General features: G+C 38.2%; 1 protein-coding gene across 1 annotated transcript; it reads left to right on the top strand.

The window, feature by feature from the left end:
- The first annotated feature begins 8,326 nt into the window (after window positions 1-8,326).
- LOC119560006 (probable sodium/potassium/calcium exchanger CG1090) lies at window positions 8,327-22,667 on the top strand. The gene is made up of 7 exons (XM_037873280.1): window positions 8,327-8,660; window positions 15,019-15,252; window positions 15,312-15,546; window positions 16,421-16,710; window positions 16,763-17,747; window positions 17,952-18,140; window positions 18,201-22,667. The coding sequence occupies exons 1-7, from the start codon at window positions 8,658-8,660 to the stop codon at window positions 18,209-18,211; spliced, it is 1,947 nt and encodes a 648-aa protein (XP_037729208.1). The 5' UTR covers window positions 8,327-8,657; the 3' UTR covers window positions 18,212-22,667.
- The last annotated feature ends 2,064 nt before the right edge of the window (window positions 22,668-24,731 follow it).

Genomic DNA, 24,731 nt, shown 5'->3' with positions numbered 1-24,731 from the left:
ATCCGAATGAGCAAAGGGGGCGAGAACGAAGCCATCAACACGATTATTTCGCATAAAATAAATTGATTCCAGCTAAGAGTCAGGCATTCCCTTTGATGCCGGTGAAAGAACGCCATACACACCGAGCACAAAACAGACAAAACGAAAACAGCGCTTGAAAAATGTCGAAATTTGTCCACAATAAGTGTTTTATTGAGTCGCCATATACAAAAGATTGCCATTGCCTCATCCCCGATCCTGTATTTATCTCCGCTATAAACCACGGCCCAGCCACTCGATGAAGCAAAAGCGAACAATACAAAGGGACAATAGACCCGAAGACGGGGAAAGTAGTGGCACGTCTTCGCCCCTAGGTATCAAGAGTCGGAGGGGCTGCGCCGACACCTTTGGCTGACACCTTCCCTCGACTGCCTTGAATAGAAAGTGCGGTATGAATAATGACAAGCGAGCCAATTTCGGGTAGTCGCGTCAAAAGAAGAGTCAGCTCGGATCCTTTTCCTCCATTATGCGCGCTGGGATCATTGTGTAAGATTGAATAGTAACGTGGCATCCTTGGCAGCCGCTCGGGCAGCCCAGGCCTCCTGCGGCGATGCGGTCGCCAATGTGGCTGGCCCGTACCCTTCATGTGCTCCCGTGGCAGACATTGAGCCGCCGCTTAAATTGAGCGTGCGCAATCGATTAGCTGCCGCATTTTCGTCACTGAATTTGTTTTTAGTTTAAAATCTTATTCGGAACTGTTCGACCCGTTAAGAGTGTCATTAACGTTTTTCATTCACAGCCTACACACAAAAAAATGTTCTTGGTCAAATTGACCAATGCATATAGTTCTGTAATCATATGCCTCGACCACCTGCTACCCGTTACTCAGCTAAGATTAGTGCGAGGGAGATGGAGATATGCAAGCAGCAAAGCGACTGCTACCAAGATTGCCCACCACGCCACCTAGCGTCGACTTCTTTATTCGCATAAGACTTTTCAACGGATGGTGTGATTTGAACGATTTTTGGCATGTTATTATCACAACAAAATCTCATTTACACTTTTACAAAATCTTTAAAAATGTGGGCGCTAGAGAGTAATACCAACCTGAAAAACCTGAAAATGTTAAAGTGAAAATTTAGAAAATTGGAGCTGGTGGTGTTAAATACCTCACGGGGGCGTTAGATACTTATCACAAATGATACCTCATTAGTTAAAATCCATACTCCGTTAAAAGTTGTTCCAAAAGATACAAGATTTTGTGGGACTTTTCAAAATGTACTTTATTGGTGTATTAAGAAGGTCAAGACTGAAATCTTTTGTTTTACGACTTTTGCAAAAACCCGATAGTTTAGCGGAACATAAAAAATAGCTAGATTATAGTTTCTAAACAACTAATGCAACAGATAAGTGCTACGTGTATCTGCCATTGTCTAAATTCTCTAAATACAGTGGGTTTAAAGTTATTACAAAAAGTTCTTTGGTCCAAACGATTTATTTATTATATTATATTCGACAAACATAAAGTACTAAAAATAACTGTTCGCACAAATTGTGACATCAGGAAAATTATTTTTAGCTTTATTAAAAGACTATAAAATCAGAAATCATGGGAAAGAAGCAATAAATATAACAATCAGCTATTTCTGCCATTTCTAAGTCTCAGTAATCTAGGAATGTAAAATAAAAGAGATATATCTGCGTTGAATTGTCATTTGCAGAAGCAGCCGCGGCTCTTTCTAGGAAATACGAACATTGCTTCTGTGAAAACCCGAATGACTTTAGGATTTACCGCCTAATAATTGAGCCATAGAACCTGTTACAATTGAGAAACCCTTATACAGTCATATTTCTTGGATGAGCTCAAGAGTCTCTCGAACGCTCCCATTAATTAGACGAATTGTCTATTTGTAAGGTGTCAACAGGTATGGTGTTATTGGGATGGCAATTTTTTGTAGGTGACGATCGAGAAGGAGGACGAAGAGTCCTCCTCAAAAAACTTTGTTTTTGCGAGAGGCAGGCATGACTGGCGGCAAGATCAAAGGAGCGGCATGTCATGTTGCACATCAGAGATGCGATTGGTGTCGCCCAGCCGCAATATAAAGGATAAAGTGGCAAGTCCATACAATTGCTGTTCTAAGCGGCACTTCAAATGAAGCGCTGACAAGAGATCGTTTGTTTGCTGTCCGACTATGCCATCGTACTTGACGTTTAATGGCGGGGGGTTATAAATAATTATCAAACAAATCAATACTTAAGTACATATATGGCTTATCCGTTCTGCGATATTCAAAAACGTTCTTGTTGATGTGAAGTAATTTGTCTTCGTACCGTCGTAGAGGTTATAATAATATCAACGCTTAACGTACATATTCTTTGCATCAACTGCCGAGCTAATCTAGCCTTGTCCGTTGGTCCGTATGTGCTCCCGTCCATAGGGATACATTTTTCCTAAAATACTTCTTTCTATTGCAGGTAGTATATAAGTCGGATCGGGCAGGATCGATCAACTATATCCTATAGCTCAGTAGAGGGGATAGGACCATCTTTTCAAAAATTCAGACTATACCAATTATCTAACATGGAAACAATCGGAAATTAATGATATGAATATATATATATATGAAAACAAGAGAAAATCATATCGCCGCGGGCCTCGACTATCAGGTACCCGTTACATAGCTAATGGTAGCAAATCGGTTGTATCCGAGATTGCACATCACACTAACACGCCACCTAGCGTTTATATGAGTAAACGCTAGGGAATATATACCATATACCTAGTTCCCTGTCTAAATTTTTTTAAAAGGATTTCCAAACTTTTACTATTACGCACAGTGGCCCGAAAAAGCAAAAACCTACCTTATATCAGCGGAGACCTATGGCGACCAAGTTTTTGTTAACTTTGGGAACTTGTTAAGGGCAATAAAAAAGGAAAAAAAACATTACTAAGTGAAAAATATTAGTGAAGTTTTTTTAAAATTAATTCAAAGAAAAACAAGAAAGGAAGTTAACTTCGGTAAGCCGAAGTTTGTATACCCTTGCAGTTATAAGAAATAATCAATGTTAGTAACACCATGCTAAATTCTTAAGGATTGTTGCTAGCTTCAGTGACATTTCTGGAAAATTAAATTCGTAATGTTGAAAAATTTAAATATTCTATATCCCAGAGTTAAAGAAAATACGATCAAACTGAATAAAGCAAAAATTTTTGAAAAATAATATTTTTATTATTTCTCTGACCGTTTCTTTGACAGCTGTTAAAGCCGTCCGATTTTTATTAAATTTAATTCGATATTCCTAAAAATACAACAAAATGATATTCTCAATAGTATAAAATAATATGTCAAAAACTAGAAAGGAAGTTTACTTCGACAAGCCGAAATTTGTATACCCTCGCAGTTATAATTATTAAATTTAAAAAACACAAAAAATGATATTCCCAATAGTATAAGATAATATGTCAAAAAACAACAAAGCTATTTGTTTCATATTATTTTCCCACCAATTTTCCGAACGTTCCTATGGCAGCTATCTGATATAGTCGTCCGATTTTGATAAAATTAAATTCGAAATTCAGAACTAATTAAAAAATTTTATTTCAAAGCGTAGGAGGTTATATGTTAAAAAACACCGAAGCTATAATTTGTTTCATAATATTTTTCCACCAATTTTCCTACCGTTCCTATGGCAGCTACATGATATTGTTGTCCGATCTGGCTGGATCCGACTAATATACTACCTGCAAAAGAAATAAGACTTTTCGGAAAGTTTCAGCCCGATAGCATTAAAACTGAGAGACTAGTTTGCGTAGAAACGGACGGACAGACGGACATGGCTAGATCGACTCGTCTAGTGATGCTGATCAAGAATATATACATATACTTTATGGGGTCGGAAACGTCTGCTCCACTGCGTTGCAAACTTCCGACTGAAATCATAATATAAATATAAAAAGATTTTAATAAAAACACGAGAGAACACTATAGCCGAGTGTCTCGGCTATCAGATACCCATTGCTCAGCTTTTTCAACACTGCAGTGTTGAAAGTCACTAGATGGCAGTAAAAGGACCGACAATTTGTGCACGTAACAGCGCTGTTAGTCCTTCTATTTTCCCATTGGGGTATAATGGGGGTATAATCCACCATCCGATGAACGGATGGTCCATAAGGTTTTTCCGTTCCGAAAACTTCCCAGTTAGTTCCCCATCTAAGTTCGTCGGACTCTTTTTGGCGATACTTAGGCGATGTTTTTTCGGTGCAACTCTAAGCTCTTCTTCTTGACAGTGGAAAATGAAACAATCACTACGAAAACGTAAACAATAATGACGGAACGATCGAAAATGGAAGGCGCAGAGGCAACAGGTTTGGTTCGATTAGCAAGATCAGCTGTTATCGGATGGTAGATGGTGGACGTGCTCTGTGGCAATCGGAGCTTCACATTTGTCAAAAACCCCAACCGTTTCAAACGGATGGACTCTATGGGAAGGGGGTATTAACTTCCAAAAAATTCTCGCGAAAACTTTCCGCCCAGCATATGGCTTTCAGATTTTAATTATCATCATTTAATTGCATCATCAGAATCACTGTGGACGGCACTACACTTAGTGACGAAGCGCACCAGGAGAGTGTGCGAAGGCGACGTTACCTTTACTTAATTGGTCTTAATACAATAGATTTAAAGCTATAGCTAAAAGTTTTTATTTTTAACCACTTTTTGGATTTTTTCTCAAAATTGGATCGAACGATTTCCTTTTTATATTTTACAGCCCTTAAGATTCCTCAACTTTTAATATATGTATATATAACACTTTTTTCCAAAAAAAATTACAGTTTGTAAGATATTGAGCGATTAAGAGTGCAATCCTTTTAAGTTCAGTGTGAAAAACATTTCTTGCTTACCTTGAATGCCCAAAACTATGCTATATTAACTTAATGAGGAGAAATTATTATAAAATACTTTTTAAGTAAAAGGAAAACATTTAGATGTTTGTCATTGAAAATTAAAGACAAGTCTTTTTAATAAATAAATTATTAAAAATTAAACAACTTTGTGCGTTGAATTTTCGATATCTAACTAAACATACTTTATTTAAGTTCCTAAAGAAACGGTTTCAATACTAAAGTATAGTGCGGCATACAGTAACTATGCTATTACAATAGCTCATACGAGTATGAATATTATAGCAAAAGTGAATATAACTATTATTTTAAAATTGATGTTTAAGACAAAAACTTCTGATATAAAATACACACCTCTTATCGAGGTAAGGGGTCGTGACGATCGCACCTTCAACACACAAAAGATCTAATGTACAATTTTGTGACGAAAAATGATTGTACATCCGACTAAATAAATACACTTTCTAAAATGTTTTTATTCGGCAAGCTACAATAGAACATACCTTTGTATGCAAGAAGCTTTAATACTTTGATGAAGCGGACAGAATGAAAACAAAAAATATTAATAAATTAATATTTTAGTTCATCGTGGGTCTTAAAATTACTGCATTTCATTTAAAAATATTAAATAACTAAAAGCCTTTAAAACTTAATATGTCTGTTATATATTTATGTCGGACCTTACCAAATAATGATTGTATGGCTCACATTGTGAAACTTCACAAAAAATCGTAAATATGAACGTGGATATCTCGGAAACTATCAAACATAGAGAATCGGGGTCTCAGATTTAGATTCCGATGCCTTGTACGCAGCGCAAGTTTGTTACGCTAATATGCCACGCCCACTCTTACGCCCACAAGCCGCCCAAACCTGTGGCGCACACAATTTTCATGCTAGATACAAAATTTTAACTGAAATGTATTGGTCTCGTCAATACCTATCGATTGATACAAAAAAAACTTGCCACGCCCACTCTAACGCCCATAACGCTTAAATCTGTCTACCGCCGGTAGGTGGCGCATTTCAATCTCGCTCGCTGCTTGCATGTCTCCGCTTCCCTTTGGTCCCTTTAGCTGAGTAACGGGTATCTGATAGTAGAGGTACTCGACTATAGCGTTCTTTCTGGTTATAACTGCAAGGGTATACAAGCTTCGGCTTGCCGAAGTTAACTTCCTTTTTTGTTATACCTTTGCAGAGGGTATTATGATTTCAGTCAGAAGTTTGCTAAGCAGTGAAGGATACGTTTCCGACCCCATAAAGTATATATTTTCTTGATAAGCATCACTACACGAGTCGATATTGCCATGTCCGTCTGTCCGTCCGATTCCACGCAAACTAGTCTCTCAGTTTTAAACCTATCGGGGTGAAACTCTCCTAAAAGTCTTGTTTTTATTGCAGGTAGTATATAAGTCGGATCCAGCCAGATCGGACAATAATATCTTATAGCTCCCATAGAAATAATATAATAATATATAATAAATAATGAGAAACTTTGGCGTGCAGAAGTTAGCTTCCTTTCTTGTTCATAGTTACACTCATAGAAATTTTACTGTAAAATCTCCCTCAAAACAAGGAAAATCGCCCTAAAAAGGGGGTCAATGGCGACTGGGTAACAAAATAACAACATTTTTTAAAAATGCCTCAATCATGCTACTGCGCTGGATCCTGCTTCCTGTGCTCCCCGTTCTTCGTTCTGCCGCCAGGAGTTCTATCGGTATGGGACCGGCTACCACTAGCGCGGCTTCCTCAGATACCGTGCAGAAGCTGCTTGAGATGCGCAGTGCGCAGCGTCCATATGGGCGCGGCGTACAGAATAGTAGAAGTCACCATTGTGGCTATGATCCTTCTGCTGTGCTGCTTTGGTCCTCGAGTATTGGCCATCATCCTTGAGATGGCTGCAGTCGATCTGGATGCTTTGGCTGCTGCATACGATAGGTGTGTCTTGAACGATAGCCTGTGGTCGATCAGTACTTCAAGATACTTGATTGAGGCACTTGTTTCTATTGGAGTTTATTCGACTCGTATTGTTGTTTTCTCCACAGTCTTCCTGCTGCTTATGAGCACTGCCTCCGATTTGTGCTCGGCGACTGCTAACCCGTTGTCTGCGAGCCAGCACATGAGGGTGTCTATCGAGAGGCTGCATTTATCCGTGATCTCTTCGAGGATTTTCGCTACCGTTACCAGCGCTATGTCGTCCGCAAAGCCCACAACAGTGCATCCTTCGGGTAGTACCTGCCTTAGGATCCCGTCGTACATGGCGTTCCAGAGTATTGGGGCCAGGACTGAGCCTTGAGGTACTCCTCCTGTCACCTGGTACTCATGCTCTCCGACGTCGGAGGAATATGTGAGCACTCTGGCCTTGAAGTCAGGTCGATCAGGTAGTCCGAGATTCCCATGCGATGAAGCGCTTCAAGGATCCAGTTGGCAAAGTTAAAGGCATTCTTGACATCCAGGGTGCAGACGAGGCAGTACTCTTTTCAGCCACCTAGACACCTTTCTCCTTCGAATGCCTTAGCAGTCAAATGGGTGACCGCTTAAATCGCGTCAATGGTGCTTCTTTTTCTCCGGAAGCCAAATTGGGGGTCCGATAACGCTCTGAGTTCGTCGAGTTCTTTTTAGAGGTTGGTGCAGATAATGCGCTCGAATATCTTCCCCGTTGTATTTAGCATACCCCTATCTGTATGAGGTCAATCAACTTTCCCGGTTTTGGGATGAGCACCAATCTTTGCCGTTTCCAACCTATGGGGAAGGTTCGTTGGGTGGGACAAGTGTTATACATCTCCGGGAATATACCTGGGTGATTTGCCACCAATGTGTGCAGTGCAGCATTGGGAATGCCATCGGGGCCAGTGGCTTCTTCAATCTTGGTTTTCCTTAGTGCAGCCAGAACTTCGGCTTCGCTGCAAGTGGCCGGTGGGGGTCGGCTGCCTGTTGAGCTTACCCATGACCATCCTGTATGCTGACCCGAATGGTTCTGCATCCGCCGCTTCGCACAGCTCCTGGAAGCATCTGGCCTTGCTAACTTCGATCGCGTTCTTCAGCACCTTTCTCTTGGCTCCATAGGTTGATTCGCTTAGCTCCTGGTTTCCGCGTCCTCTGCTTCTCTGACACCTGCGCCGGACAATTCGGAGGTAAGTATCACCAATCGTTCTTTGTGTGTTGTGTGTATTGCTTGTGTTGGTGGTCGGAGCGTTTTTTTCATGCCTGCCGTTAAAAGCTTACTGCTTTTCAAAGCTAGCGGCAGTAATAATATAACTAATGCACTTTGGACTGTAACTAGAAAAGCGGTCCATAGATGGCGCCCACTGTTCCGCCCACCCGCACTCGCCAGGCGTCGCACTAGTACGTTTCCGGCCGAAGTGTTCGGCTGTGGTGAAGTTGTGCGGCAGACGCGACGACGACGCTTCGGCTGCAAATACATTCTAAACGGCGCTGCACAGTCCGCGCTCACTCTTCATCGGTGGAAAAGCAAGCCAGCTCGTCGGTCTTGTGGGTGCTCGTCCGGCGGAAAAAAGCCTAAAACGGTCGATTGTAAAATGATTTGCTAGTTTTATTCCCAAACGCAAACGAATCGAGGCTTTGGTGAAGGCCCTGATGAATTAGTGCAACTGGCCAAGTGAACTCAACTCTCCGGCTGACTCCTTAGATGTTTTCCAAGGCAACGATTTCTTCTGTATCTGTTTTCCGCTAAATCCAACTACCGCCTGTAATTAACGGGTCCCAGAATCCGTGGAGAGTAAACCCCGAGCAGCACCACCAGGACCCTGTGAAAATGGTAAATGTTGATTATGAAATGGGTTGCAAGGTGCTGGCCTAATCCGCTGAGCCCTGTTTATCCCCATTCTTTGGCTTAATGCAAATTGCAAGTCAATTGTCAGCACTCGTCCTTGTTGAGCGAATGAATTGCTTCCTTCGTGCTTTGTTGTTTTGCGCCTCTGAAGAAAAACACGAGCGTGTATGATGTAAGCCGAGCCACACAGCCACCAAGTCTCTCCTCTCCTGCCGCTCGCACTTTCTCCTTGTCTCTTTAGTTAGCACAGCCATTTATTTTTATAAGATGACGCCGTCATCGTGGGTTTTCACCATCCCCTCCTCGGCCCTCCCCGCCCCGCCCCGCGAAGGCAACAACAGCATCAGCATTAACAACATCGGTAACTAACGGCAAAAGTCAAGCGAAAAACACTGCGCCATCCCGCTCTTGCAACCTTACCCAACAGCACGTGGGAGTGGGGGAGACTGTGGCGGTGGCAAGGGAGGAGGCGTAACTGTAAATCGATATTTTGCGGCATGACCGAGTGGCCTAAAAGGGGGGCACTGGACTTGCGGACTGGTGTGGTGGCTTTGGTTTCGTTAGTTTTTCAGTCAGACAGACGCCGCGGAGGCTTCGCATCCCACACCCACCACGATGCTATCGCTGTGTCCCAGGGCCGTTCGCATTTTTTGGTAAAAGTCCCCACAACCTATCTTCTGAGAGAGATAGAGAGAGAGAGAGAGAGACACCATCGGTCTGGCAATTGCTTCAATTTCGCGCTGTTATCACACCACCAGCAGCAAGAACAACAAAGTACGCCAGAACTGTCAATAACAAAGCATTTTTGCTCAAGCTTATACAAAAGGCGTCTCATCCATGGTTGCTGTTTCTTCAGAACTGTCACAATTAAAGGCACTGGGTGTTAAAGGTGATGTTACAGGGTAGACACTCAGTTTTGACTGGATGGGATCTGAAACTAATCCACAAGCCACGAAAATTGGGATTTTGTTTCTATCTCACTGCTGATTACTCGACGTTTACACAGGTCGACAAAATCCGGATTACTTTTTGGTCCAAGGCTAAACGCCACATAAACTGAAACTAATTTTCTTTCAATTTTTAACAATTCTTCCATCACGTCAGTTCTTAGAAAAACATGGTCGAAAATAAAACCGAAAAAATTCGGTCACTAAAATTAATGTATGGATTCAATCTTAAATAATATACGAGCCTGCTTGAGTTTTCACTTCCAAAAGATTTACACGTGTTCCAATTTCCCCAACCTGTACCGAACTTACTTTTGAAAGAACTGCACGGATTCAAAATGTCCTCTGTTAGCTTCCGAAAAAATATAATAGAAACTTTTCGTCAAGCATTCGGCTGGCGAAATTTAGTCAGCCAGCATGAAAAGTAGTTGTGTAAAAATACTTCGAGACAGCTTTACATGCAAAAGATGATTGTATTACATTCATTGATGTTTAATGATGATTTTTTTGAAACTGTCCCAAGAAAGATGATGGTAGTTCCTGGTAGAGTTTAGCCCCTAGATCACAAAAAATATATAAAAAAAATGTTTAATGATTTGTAGATTTTTTTAAAAGTTTTTTTTAAAACATATTTTTGGTATCTCCGTGTTTTAAGTTATTTCTTGAGTTGCGCTTAACCAATTTAGGCGGTATATCTTTAATTTTTCCGAATAAATAAATAGGCTACACTGAGTATATTGTGAGCTATAACTCGGCAAACTTTGAAAATTTGTTTTTTTTTAAAACAATTTAAAGCGTCTGTTGAACTCGAAAAAATTTTCCCACTGATTACCGTGCAATCCAAACATATTTTCACAAAGTCCACGGTAAAATAAGTTTAGTTTTTTTTGTTATAGTTTTCATTGATAATCCGATAGCAGAATCGCGCCTGCAATTTAAATTGTAGTACTAACCAACGTAACAAAGTTCATCTTATTCCCGTAGTCAGTGTTGTGGAACTGAAAACTTATCCATTTAAAATATTTTTGACTTCTTTTTCATGATCTAGGGATCCAACTCTACCAGGAACTAGCATCTTCCTTTTTGGGGCAGTTTGTCTGTAAGCTAACGTTATCGCATATTTGGTTTATAAATAATTATTTTGTGGTTGCACTTCAAAAGCCGGTTAATTCCAACCTTTACAGTTTTTGAAATTCCTCCGCCCGTGTTCTGAAATCAATTTTTGGTCAAAATGGGCAAGGGTTGTCATGGTCAGCATAAAAAAGTAATTTGTTAAGATGAGATCTGAATATTCTCTATTGTGTTCGTTTTACTTTGAAAGAAAGAGTTCAATAGCTTATAGCCAAAATGCTACAAGAAGGATTATTGTAGTTCCAGGTATAGTTGGACCCCTAGATCACAAAACAGAAGTAAAAAATATTTTACAACACTGCATAAGGGAACAACACGAACCTCCTTACGTTGGTCAATACTGAAATTCAAGATTTTATTATGAGGCCAGAAATATATATAGCAATCCTCGTACAAAAAAGCCGAGATAATTGCGTTTTCTCTTGTTACTAGATCGTCTTGTAAAAAAAATGTTTTGCAGTACTTACCGCAGCATTGCAAAATTGATTGGAATTTACAATGCTTTTAAACATATATTAAAACTCATCTCCCATAGCACGAGTATTAATTGTTTAAGAATAGGAAGAAAACTTGTAGTGCCAGAAACTATTACAGAAATAAAAATCTTATACAAATTACGATCATTTTTATTCCTATCTCATTGAGACGCTAGGATACATATTTGTAACGAATACTTTCTCTAGGTGTAAAAAAACAGCTTTGATAGGAAATGCAAGCCTATTGCTTTTATTTTCGCTAGCTAAAAGTGGTTTGGGTAGACAACCGTATCGGCTGTGTCTGCAGCTTGTCGGTAGAAACATGAAACCAAGCTTAAGCTGCAGCAGAATTGTAGCAAAGGCCAGCCACCCAAACAAAGCCATATAGTCTTTTACTTAAAGTTCAATGGTAGCCTGGGTCTGCCACAGGTACTTAACTGTGGTACACCCTCCATACCATAGCTTTTATAAGCACTTTGTCAAATTTACCCAAGCAGAGACTTTGGTCTCTTTTGGTAAAAATTAAGTTTAAAGGTGTTTACCAAGATCTTATATCTTTCATTCGGTAAAATGGATTACAAAAATTTGCCTACGACGCTCTTAACGGGTAAACAAAAACACTTCCACTCAAGGTAAAAGTCGTGATGATATCACAAAATATAAAAAATCATATAATATTTTACCATATATTTATCAAATTTTTTGACGAACAATGATTATATGTACATTTTACTACATAAACGTACTTTTTCTCTTCAGCACAAGCGCCTGAAGAGCACGGCTCTGTGGTTTTAGTGGTTCAGATGGGTTTCGGCGCAGAAAATATTGATTCATAGTTGTTACTTAAGGTTTTTATATAGCAATTATTATGATTCCAGGAACATTACACAATAGCTGAAGGGACTTTACCTATAGGTTAATACCCTTAGCTTGGAAACTTATCTCCAGTTCGTGGCTAAAGTACCAAAATTTCGATTTTTATCCCATAAACCATTCGTAGCCTAGAACCAGCTGACATAGCTGAAACGGTACTTTGAAACTTTGACTTCAACAGAGAGCAAGCATAATTTTTGTGGGACTTCACTACTTTAGTAAAACGTAAATTTGCTAAGTCTATTTTTGTCATTTTTATAATTATTACTCGTAGAGTAAAATGGTTCGTCAGAAAGTATGTAACAGGTAGAAGGAAGCGTTCTGATTCTATAAATAATATATTCATGATCAGGATCACTAGCCGAGTCGATCTTGCCATGCCCGAATGTCTGTATTTTTTATAAGTAAAAGAGAATTTTTTCTAAAGTCAGGGACATTTTCCTTTAATCATGAAAGCGTTAGAAAATGGTAAGCAAAAAAAAAGAATCGACCTCAGAACAAGAACAAATTTTTGTATATCTTGAAATTATTTTAATGAAATTAATTTAATTATAATTATACCCTTGCAGATATAATTATTAAATTTAAAAATACAAAAAATTATATTCCCAATAGTATAAGATAATATGATAAAAAACACCGAAGCTATAATTTTTTTCATATTATTTTCCCACCAATTTTCCAATCGTTCCTATGGCAGCTATATGGTATAGTCGTCCGATTTTGATAAAATTTAATTCGAAATTCAAAACTAATTAAAAAATGTAATTTTCAAGCTTAAAAGGTTATATGATAAAAAACACCAAATATATAATTTTTTAAATTTTTTTTTTCCGATTATTCCTATGGGAGCTATAGTTGTCGATCCGGCTGGTTCCGACTTATATACTACCTGCAAAAGGTATAAGACTTTTGGGAAAGTTTCAGCCCGATAGCTTTAAAACTGAGAGACTAGTCTCCGTAGAAACGGACGGACAGACGGACATGGCTAGATCGACTCGTCTAGTCATGCTGATCAAGAATATATACATACAGTGGTCGGCATAAGTATTTTGACAAAATAAAAGTTAAGTATACTCATAACTTGAATTTACTTCTTGTAAACTATAGGCATCAATGGAAAGGTAATTTCAATGCCGTTTGAATGATACAATACATTTCTTTACCCATTCAGTACTTATTGAAAAGGACGAATTTGTGTAAATCAACTTTGAAATTTAAAAAAAAAACTTTTTTCCTCGTCTTGAAAACTTAAATTTTTTGATGCAAAAAGTTTCTTCAAACAAAAATAATAGTAACTGCAAAAAGAATTTTTCAAATATCATTTTGCTTATATTTTTTATGATTTTTTGAAAGTGACAATGTCGGAAAAAATTTGTATGAAAAAGACAAAAATATGGCTCAAATGCCTGTTTTTAAGCATTTTCAAAAATTCATAAAAAATATAAGAAAAATGATTTTTGAAAAATTCTTTTTGCAGTTACTATTATTTTTGTTTGAAGAAACTTTTTGCATCAAAAAATTTAAGTTTTCAAGACGAGGAAAAAAGTTTTTTTTTTAAATTTCAAAGTTGATTTACACAAATTCGTCCTTTTCAATAAGTACTGAATGGGTAAAGAAATGTATTGTATCATTCAAACGGCATTGAAATTACCTTTCCATTGATGCCTATAGTTTACAAGAAGTAAATTCAAGTTATGAGTATACTTAACTTTTATTTTGTCAAAATACTCATGCCGACCACTGTATATTTTATGGGGTCGGAAACGTCTCCTTCACTGCGTTGCTAACTTCTGACTGAAATCAATATACCCTCTGCAAGGGTATAAAAATATAAATATTTTCTGGAAATTACAATTTATTTCTGGAAAATATAAATATTTGTTTTTGCATGATCTGGCGTTCCGAAATATTTAATTTCAGAACTGGTCAACTTTACTTGGCTACTTTAATTTATTGATGTTTATACCCGTTACTCGTAGAGTAAAAGGAAGCGTTTCCGACCCCACAAAGTATATATATTCTTGATCAGGATCACTAGCCGTTTCGATCTAGCCATGTCCGTCTGACTGTCTGTCCATCTCTCCGTATGAACGCTGAGATCTCGGTAACTATAAGAGCTAAAATACTGGGATTAGGCATGCAGATTCCTGAGATTCCTGCGCAGCGCAAGTTTGTTACAGCAGGGTGCCAGGGTGTATCGGAGCTGCCAGATACAACAGGGTCAAATTTTATTTCACGCTTTTAAGAAATCATGAAACCCATAGCATTAACATAGTATTAGTAAAATGCTCTTAGTAGTCCCACAAAAATGGGATTGTTCATTATTCAAGTTAAAGGTTCAAAGGTATACGTTTCAGTTATACTTCGCTTCTGGGCTACAAATGGTTTTGCTGTTATTAAGCCGCAATAAGCATGCAAAACTTAAAAATTTTGTACTTCGGTTTTTTTTAAAACTGCGACGTGATGGAAAAAGCCTTTTCAGATGGACCCGTCGACTTGTGCCATTACTTACTTTCCTTGGTTTAAACTTTAATTAATCTAAGTCTAATCTTGCTAAAATAGCCGTTTCTTACGTTGTGCTCAACGGCGCAAACTTTCTTTAGGTTCTGTAAGGAAAACCCATCCGTGAAGTAATTTTAATACTGTAGGGTAACTTTGGTTCACGGTTGATGAACTTTTAAAATAACAAAACACACTTTTCAAGCAAATGTATCTATTTAAATATTTTACTATTAATAGTAGGTAAACAAAGCAAAAAAAAACTATTTATATTGGTAAACTACTATTTCGTATCTTCAATCCGATGTTAATTGCATGGTATTGATTTATCTGCAAGGGGATATGAATTTTGGCTTGCCGAAGCTAGCAACCTTTCTTGTTTTAACAGCACTAAGGCAAGTCCGTACTTTACAGATTGTACGTCGCCGATCCCGCCGCGCCCGTATGTGGAACATGGGGCTGCTTTTCTTAATCTACTATTGCGTCAGCATCTACTCCGCCAAAGGAGACGTAAAAGAGGGACAGTCCATGCCGCTGGACGTGGGCGCTCTGGCCGAGGACGAAGGCGACGCAGAGGCTAACGGACAGGAAACCGCAGAGGGCAACACAGAGGGCAAGTCCGTCTTGGAAACCACACCGGCTTTTGAGGTGAGCAGTAAAGGTTTCAAAAGCTGCTTATCACTTATGAATTTATTCCATCCTGGTAGGCCCAGGAGACCACGCAATCCACTCCTATACACCACGCCGTTCCTACCTGGCGACCCAAGCGGGAAAACTGCACGCCTCCGGCCATCGAGCAGTTCCCAGAGCCGCTGATGAACAAGTGGGCGCGGCAGCACGGCGGCCTCATCCTGCACATCCTGGTGGCCGTCTTCACATTCTTCGGCCTGGCCATAGTGTGTGACGAGTACTTTGTGGCCAGTCTAGATCGGCTGTGCGAGGGTGAGCTTGAAAGCAGGGACTTTTACAGACATCTTAGAGAAGTTTTAAATAGTGTACCGTAATGAAAATGCACAGTCTTTTACTTAATGGTGTTTATACCAGGAACCGAAAATAATAGTTATTTTTTTATTTTTGATCAAAAAAATCATACACATAAAAATTCACAAAACCAACTCAATCCCGCAATGACCTAACAATTATTGACTTGTTGGAAATGGTCATAAAGGACCTTATATTTTCAGAGATTTATATAAAAGTCTGAAAATATTAGTTATATGTCGACTGAAAAATAAAACTCTTCCCGTAACTTTTATTCGATGACTTTTAAATTAAGTCGTCTCATAACTGGACTGAAAAAACAAAGAAGAACAAGCGCTGCGTACAAGGCTACGGAACCTAAATCTGAAATCCCAATTCTCTATCTGTGATAGTTTCCAAAATATCAGCATTAATTTTTACGATTTTTGTAAGTTTGTGGGTGTTTTGTGGGCGATAAAGGGGCATTCTTTTTTAAAGATCAATCGATGGGTATTGATGAGAAAGATACATTTCAGTTAAAAATGTTATTCTTGCATTAAAACTGTAGGAGCCACAGTTTTGGACGGTTTGTGGGCGTTAGAGTGGGCGTGGCACTGATGAAACAAACTCGCGCTGCGCAAGAAGCTCAGGAATCTGCATGCCTAATCCCAGTATTGTAGCTCTTATAGTTTCCGAGATCTCAGCGTTCATACGGACAGACGGACATGGACACGGACTAGATCGACTCGGCTAGTGATCCTGATCACTGGTTTTATTTCCTGCCCCTATAGTACGATATTATAGTTTCCTAGAATCTGGTGCATTCCAAGCACAACTAATTCTGATTATTTTGTAGAGCTAAAACTTTCGCCAGATGTGGCGGGCGCTACGTTTATGGCTGCCGGAAGCTCAGCACCTGAGTTGGCCACTGTGGTAATAGGAGTGTTTTTTGCCAAGGATGACATCGGCATAAGCGGGGTCATAGGTTCCGCCGTGTTTAACATCATGTTTGTGATCTCCGTCTGCGCCCTGTGCTCGGGCACCGTCTGCCAACTGAACTGGTGGCCCCTGGTGCGAGACTGCTTCTTCTACTGTGTCTCTATCCTAGTTATGCTGATAATCATTTTCAACGACGTCATATCCTGCGTAAGTTTGAAGAAATCGCAAGCGATCTTATCTAACCCTTCGCCTATTTTAGTTTGAGTCAGTAGTGATGCTTCTCTGCTACGTAGGATATTGTGTAGCTCTTCACTTCAACACAGAGCTGGAACGGTGGGCGCTAGGTCTGAACCTACCCTTCAAGCTTCCCAGCAAGGAGGAACAGTCGGCTTTGGTGACGTACAAAAACGTCCCCGAAAGCTCCTACACCCAAGAAAGTGCTGCACAGGCCCAGGGACAGCAAGCACCGAAAGACAACGACAGCAGACATGTGGAGCCGCAGAACGACTACCAGAACTACAGCGATCCCAATGCCAGCTGGGACCCGAACGCCGCCTGGGGAGAGGAAGGCCAGCCGAACCCAGTGGCCAATCCACCGCCGGTTGATGACTGGGGCATGGGACAGATCGGCAAGGAGAACATGGGCTACCATGCCGACCAGCCCGAGTCCGTGATCACCGGAGAGGCGGCATCGGCGGCCGCTACGACTGCCAAAAGTGGTGGCCAGGTGATACCCACCCAGGCCGCTCCGGCCGGAGGAGGTGACTACTATAAGTCCACTGACAAGCAGCGGGAGCCACGGCGCGATCCTCTTCTCCGGCCAACGGAGGGAGGGCTGCCAGCCCTGGTTGCCTGGTACGTGGTTTACCCAATCCACTTCCTCTGCAAGAAGACAATGCCCGACTGCCGGCAGGATCAGTACCGGAACTGGTACCCATTCACTTTCCTGATGTCGATGGTTTGGATATCGTTCTACTCCTACTTCATGGTGTGGATGATCACAGTGATAGGGTCCACGCTGGCCATCCCGGACACAGTGATGGGTCTGACGTTTGTGGCCGCTGGCGTGTCCGTCCCGGATGCCCTAAGCTCAATAGCCGTTATCAAAGAGGGCTACGGCGACATGGCCGTGTCGAACGCAATTGGCTCAAATGTCTTTGATATACTAGTGTGCTTAGGTCTCCCCTGGTTTATACAAACGGCCATCATTAAGCCCGGCTCGCACGTCAACGTTATATCAAAGGGTATGTACTAAACCCGATGTTCCCATATCTGCGTGTCTATCTATCTCGTAGTGCTCGTCAAATGTGCAAAGTGTGGTATGCCCGGCATGAGTGTCCTAGCTGTTCTCCTAGCTAAAGTAGTAACACTAATCCCGTTCAAGTCTAATCCCTGAGTACTATTTTTCTCTTTCCTCCTCTGCCTTTCCTCCCCGTATCGATTTCCAGGACTAGCCTACTCCACGCTGTCACTCTTCTCCACCGTTGTCTTCTTGATCCTCTCCACGCACCTGAACGGCTGGAAGCTGGACAAGCGACTGGGCATTATCCTTATGGTATGGTACTTGTTCTTCATTACGCTGGCGTCGCTCTACGAATTGAATGTCTTTGGCTACATGAACCCACCCGAGTGCCCCAGTGAGTATGCTCCATGGATGCGAATGTAAGACCTTCTCTACATGGCCTGTTCCATTTCAGGCACTTACTAATAACCCGAAGATGTCAGCAACGCACGTATAGTCGGATTACCAGCACCAAGTACCGTATACATATAGACATATGTACATGTAGAGTTGTTCATAGCCTCAACTAAAACCAAAAATGCAAGAACTGGAAGGAACGTTCACCTAACTTTAATTAAAGGACAAATTTAATACTCAGAACGCGTTTTACATGGATTTTTACATTGCACCAGAAGAAAGTGGAGTCGATAAACCAAATAATAAAGTATATAAATGTACATTTATACTATATTTATTCATATGTATTTAAATAACACTTAGGAAACTAGCAACCAATACTAAAGTGCTTCTTTCTAAATTGAGAAACTTCTTTATTTTTTCTCACATAAATTTATTTTTAATACTGATCGTTCAGTCAGTTAAGATAAAATTATAAGACCGCCATAAATTTAAATAAAGCTTAAGCATAGCCGAGACGACTGTCTCCATAATTTCATGATAAATTCGTAAGCATTTGCATTGCCCTTTTAATTTAAAATAAAACAAGATCTCACTAAGATCCCTAAAACAGTTTTTCACGAAGCTTAAATATTAATTAAAGAAGTTTATCAACGCTCAGACCTGTTTTCTCGTCATTATGGTAAGCTTAAAGTATGGTTTAATCTTAGAAATTGTATGAAATTTATATTTTAAGCCGCCTATTTAATTTTAACATGACGACGAGAAAACGGTATTTAAAATGTTTGATTTCTGCAAAATGTGTTGTAATATGTTATCACTTCCTATAAAAATATTATTTAGGGCTAAAAATAGGTTTCGCAATTCAGAGAGAAGTACACATACATATGTAATAAAAAAAGTATATATAAAGCAGAAAAGCAACTGTAGATAGGGAGATATATATATGTAACTAAAAATACAGAGAGCAACAACAAATAAGTTAATGTTGCACACAACAGTTGAATAGATATTATATTATATTATTTATTCGCTTACATTTATGTATATACTTTTGTATCACATCGCTTTAATTATAAATCTCAATTTTACGAAATTTTGTAGAAGCTCCGTAAACTAAAACATACAACACTAGTAGAAATTACTCATGAGCTAGGTTTTGACCCAGAGAATGAATATTTTGAGACAGACCAAAACAGTCTTAACTGTGGAACAAGGACAACGAATTTTGTTACATTATTGTTGTTGTTTTATATTCAACTAAATTTACAGGCGATGATTTAACGATACCCCACGAAACACGTCCTAATTGATACAAAATAACATTAAAGTGCAAAGAAATTTATCACAGCGGCAATTAATCGTGTCAATTTATTGTAAATAACATCCAGTTATAGAATATATTAAACACTTCAAGTCAATTTGTGCTCATAACCAGCCCCGTTCCAGCTTTAATACTACTATTTAAAGCTAGGAGAACTCTTTAAGTCTTTATTTTTAATCTATAATTAGCAAAATGTAATTCATTTTTGTTCAAACCCAGTTTCTATAATATTTTAAGGACCAGCGGAAACTCTTTTACTAGCAGAAGAGTTGTGAAGGTGATGCTGGTGCTCATTACACAGAATCCTAATCATACGTTAGCTAAGAGAAAATCCTAAGACAAAAAGTATACATGTAGTATATATACTCAAATGTACACTTACCAATACAAATCGTACTAATTTAGTGAGCAATGCTTAATGAACGCGCTCAAATCATAGTCAAATACATACGATCTTATATACATACATCCACATATTTACACAAAGTTAACATACATATATGTACGAATGCAGATTCAAGGATAATGTTTAAATGTTTTTGAAGATATGAACCTAAGCCCGGAACATTGACTTCTATAGCACCAGTTTACAAAATAAAATCGTCCAAATGCTACAAGAAGGCTACCTTGGTTTTCCGGTATCGTTAAGCTCCCTGATAAAAAAGATAGCACTAAAATTTGTTTGCATGGTGCCAATTATGTAGGTGTAAAAAACGTTTTGAGCCTGTTTCTTAATTTTTTATCTCGAGCTCTGATGATCCAATTTCGGTCATCAAAGATTGCCGTTAACAGAAAACACATTAGCGATTGCCAAAGGTTCAAAAATTCACTCCAAATTAGTTTGCTGATGGATTGTAGAGATCATTAGATTTTGTCTTCGGCAAAAGTACCTATCTTCAAGTAGAAGCAATATAATGACGACCCCAAAAGTACCTATACATATTCCTTATCAGAATCACTAGCCAAGTCGATCTAGCAATGTCCGCCTGTCCGTATGGGTATGAGTAAATTGTATCTGTTAGTCAAGGCACTCAACTATAGCGTTCTCTCTTGGTAAACTTTGTCGGGCTATAGCATTGTTATTAGCTACTGAAACTATATGGTGTGTATGGTTGAAGAGTGTTTTATTACCAGTAAAATGTGTCTTTCATGGCCGAAATCGGCTTATCAGAACTCGAGATAAAAACCAATAAAGAACGCTATAGTAGAGTCCTCGAATACCCCATGCCTCTTTTCAGCTACAGGGAGCGCAAGAGACATGGAGATATGCAAGCAGCAAAGCGACTTTTTCCGAGATTGCAGGGCGCTACTGGGCAATTACAATATTTGGTCATAAATTCTTAATGATCGGTCCAATTTAAACCACTTGTGGGTAGGTATTGATAAACAAAACAAAATCAAATTACCACTTTTACAAAATCTTAAAAAATGTGGGCTGATTTTAGGGTTATGGGCGTTTGTAGTTCTCGAGATCTCAGCGTTCATTAGGATGGCCAGAAAGGATGACGCGGATGGCTAATGGCTAGTTCGGCTCGGCTAGTGACCATGAGCAATAACATGTATACTGTTTAGGGTGGAAAACGCTTCCTTCCACTGTTATATACTTTTCGACGAACACAAAATATCCTTTTACTCTAAGAGTAACAGGATTTTATGAAAACAGGCTAAAAAAAAGTGGATACACTTAAAAATAAAACTAGATCAGGGAGCTTAATTTTACCCAAAAACCAAAGTAGCTTTTGTCTAGCATTTTGGCGGTTTTATTTTGTAATCTAGTATAATAAATGTAAACCAACTTCCAGAAGCGAATTAGTCACAAGATAAACAGCACCGATAAAAAAATTAGTAATACTACTGTTCTTCAACTTTTAATGTCCATTGTTGTCTCAATATACCGCTCGATATTTATAATTTGTTGTACTACTATATTATGTATTCACGTTTCTCGTATAGTCTGTGTCCGCCTGTCTTTTTACTTCGTAAGAGAACGTAAATTTCGGCCTCAAAACTAGAATTTGAGCTTAAAACCTATAACATATATTTACGGTTAAATGTTTGTACATTTACCTCTCGCAGTATTTCGATCAATTTTAAAATGCATAAGCTTTAAATTCTAATTAACATTATAGTTTGCCGGTTAAAAGTTGGATTATATTTTTTTAAAAAATTTGTCGACACTCATTTTAGGTTTTACAAATATCTAATTTTAAACATTTTTGAAAGACATGACAATAAAAAGCCACATTTTTTTCTAAAATTTTTGAATAATAGTTTCATATGCAATGTAAAACAGCATGAGCCTTAAAAGTTGAAGGGAGGTAAAACTACAGGCATTTTAAGAACATATAAGCGTATTTGAAATTCATCGTTACACAATATATATTACGAACAATCGCCTACTGAAAATATTCACTTAATGAAATAGCTCATTACGTTGGTACTTTATTACCATGACACAAGTAAAAGGATCTTCCCTACCCTATTAAATAATTATTCCACAATGTTTATTAGAGCATATAATTTTACATAAATGCATGGCCTACAAGTCTCTCGGTTTAAACAGTAACAGTACACTCAATTATGGTACAATATACATAAAAAACCAAACTAGATAATCAAGTTATACTTCTTGATTTAAAACTAAAATTAACCCTTTTGTTTCAATTTTTAAATAAAGGTTAAATACAAATGAAATTATTTAAAACAAAAACCTCTTTGTGAAAAATAAAAAAATACATATTTCGTGTTACTTCTAACAGTATTTAATGCAAAAGTGCACCTATAAGAGACATATTTAAAATTCTGTACGCTACTTTATTTGTTGATGAGAATCCAGATTACCTAAAGCTTAGAAGAATAGGTAGAAACAAAACCATCAATTAAGGAAAATGGTATATCCCTACCAACATATACATACAATGTACAATAATTGTTACATATACTAACATACTTAAAACTAAAACATGCTATACCAAAACAATACAGTAAAAGTTTACATCTGAAATTTGTGTTAATTAGTCGTAATTGTTTGCAAAACTATATTCAAACCTGTTTCAAATTTAACTTCGGGTCGAAAACGTTTACTTATTGGTGAGATTGAACATAAAAACACTAAAAAGTATTGCTAATATAAAAAACTGTTGTTGTTATGTTTAGTCTAATGAATTTCGGAAATAAATGCATTAATAGATACAAAATAAACAACTGGATTTCAGACATTGGTGTGGTCATAGTGGTTATATAAAGAATAAAGCACCCCGCTATTATTAGCTTTTACATGTTTTCCTTTTTTATATGGGATTGACACTAGTTTACTGACAAGAAGTGTATGGCAGTTTCTGTTTCAGCAGGCCGCAGCCACTTTCACTCTAACGCCCACAATCGCCCATAACGCTGAAACCCGTTTAGCGCCCATGTTTAGCCGTGTATTCTAAAAATTTAAATTAGATTTTGATCTTATTATCAATACACATCTACATGCTAAGAATTATTCAAATCGGACCACTCATTAAAAAGTTATAATCAAAAAATAATAAATAATTAGCCAACTCAAAGAGTGCGAGTTGAATGAAGGTATATTCATAGAGAAAATCGGCTGCTTACGAAATTTATCTGGCATCACCTAGTTTTCAAGTTATGTAGCGAGTTATTGAAATCTCGTTAACAGCCAATAGCAATGAACGATAGGTGGCGCTATCTGTTAGCTTCGTAACTAGTATCTGATAGGCCAATACATTTCAGTTAAAATTTTTTATATAGCATGAAAATTGTGGGCGCCACAGGCTTGGGCGGTTTGTGGTCGTTAGAGTGGGCGTGGCATATTCGCGTAACAAGCGAATATAAGAGTAACGGCTAGATCGTTGGTCCGTAGAAGGCACTTTAAGCCAGATTGTTTCCTAGGCAATAAGCTGAGGAAATGTATTATTAGGGATTGACCCTATTTATTTAGAACATTGCATTGAACAATTCACAAAATAGCATTACTAAAATTTAAAATTAATAAATTTAACGAGCAAAAATGCTGCGAAAATAAAACAAAAAATTAGTTGCCATTGAATGATCTAACTCCAGGCTTTGAAGGCACCAATTTTATTCGGCTGAAAAATTTAGCAAGCAGTCTAAACGAATCAGATAGGAACTGCGTATTGATATTTGATGAATCCTTTTTAAAGAGTTAAATTTCTTTTCAGTCTGGGGCCGACATAGCTGTTGGTTTTATTGACCTCGGAGATGGTATGTCAGACCAAGATCTGTATTCCTCTCCAGCTACTGGCTATATTGCGATTAGGGCTCGTGGTTTGTGTTCCGACTTCAAGGCCCTGGTATGCGTAGCATTTGTCGGAAGACATATCCCTTGGAAAATAATTGCCGGTTTGCTAGAAAGAGCCTGCCAAAAAGCTGAACTAAAAGAGCGTGCTTTTGTCTGTGATCAAAATCACAGCAATTTAAAAGCACTTTGAATGGCTAAGGACAACGATGTTCGATATTGGTTGACATCGAGAGTAAATAATATTTATGACTATGTACATCTGTTTACAAATATACAAACAAATTTAAAGCTTCATCATTATCAAATTGGCACAGACATTTTGTCCTGGGATATTATTGAACAGTTTTATACGTACTATTCGGTTGGCTCCGAATCTTAATTGTTCGTTGCTTTTCACAAAAGAAGACCTTTACTCGGCGAATATTGAACCGCATGTACACTGGTCGGCATATGTATTTTGACAAAATAAAAGTTAAGTATACTCATAACTTGAATTTACTTCTTGTAAACTATAGGCATCAATGGAAAGGTAATTTCAATGCCGTTTGAATGATACAATACATTTCTTTACCCATTCAGTACTTATTGAAAAGGACAAATTTGTGTAAATCAACTTTTAAATTTTTTTTTCAAACTTTTTTCTTCGTCTTGAAAACTTAAACTTTTTGATGCAAAAAGTTTCTTCAAACAAAAATAATAGTAACTGCAAAAAGAATTTTTCAAAAATCATTTTCCTTATATTTTTTATGATTTTTTGAAGGTGACAATGTCGGAAAAAATTTGTATGAAAAAGAGAAAAATATGGCTCAAATGCCTGTTTTTAAGCATTTTCAAAAATTCATAAAAAATATAAGAAAAATGATTTTTGAAAAATTCTTTTTGCAGTTACTATTGTTTTTGTTTGAAGACACTTTTTGCATCAAAAAATTTAAGTTTTCAAGACGAAGAAAAAAGTTTTTAAAAAAAATTTAAAAGTTGATTTACACAAATTTGTC

This window comes from Drosophila subpulchrella, unplaced genomic scaffold (genome assembly GCF_014743375.2).
Source record: "Drosophila subpulchrella strain 33 F10 #4 breed RU33 unplaced genomic scaffold, RU_Dsub_v1.1 Primary Assembly Seq354, whole genome shotgun sequence".
In the NCBI taxonomy this organism is placed as follows: domain Eukaryota; kingdom Metazoa; phylum Arthropoda; class Insecta; order Diptera; family Drosophilidae; genus Drosophila; species Drosophila subpulchrella.
The sequence above is the reverse complement of the archived record's forward strand: the minus strand, read 5'-3'. Positions and strand labels throughout refer to the sequence as shown.

Excerpts from the sequence above, each read along its gene's own strand:
- LOC119560006 (XM_037873280.1), top strand. Across the intron at positions 15,253-15,311 it reads AAACCACACCGGCTTTTGAG|GCCCAGGAGACCACGCAATC; the intron begins GTGAGCAGTAAA and ends CCATCCTGGTAG. Across the intron at positions 15,547-16,420 it reads TCTAGATCGGCTGTGCGAGG|AGCTAAAACTTTCGCCAGAT; the intron begins GTGAGCTTGAAA and ends ATTATTTTGTAG.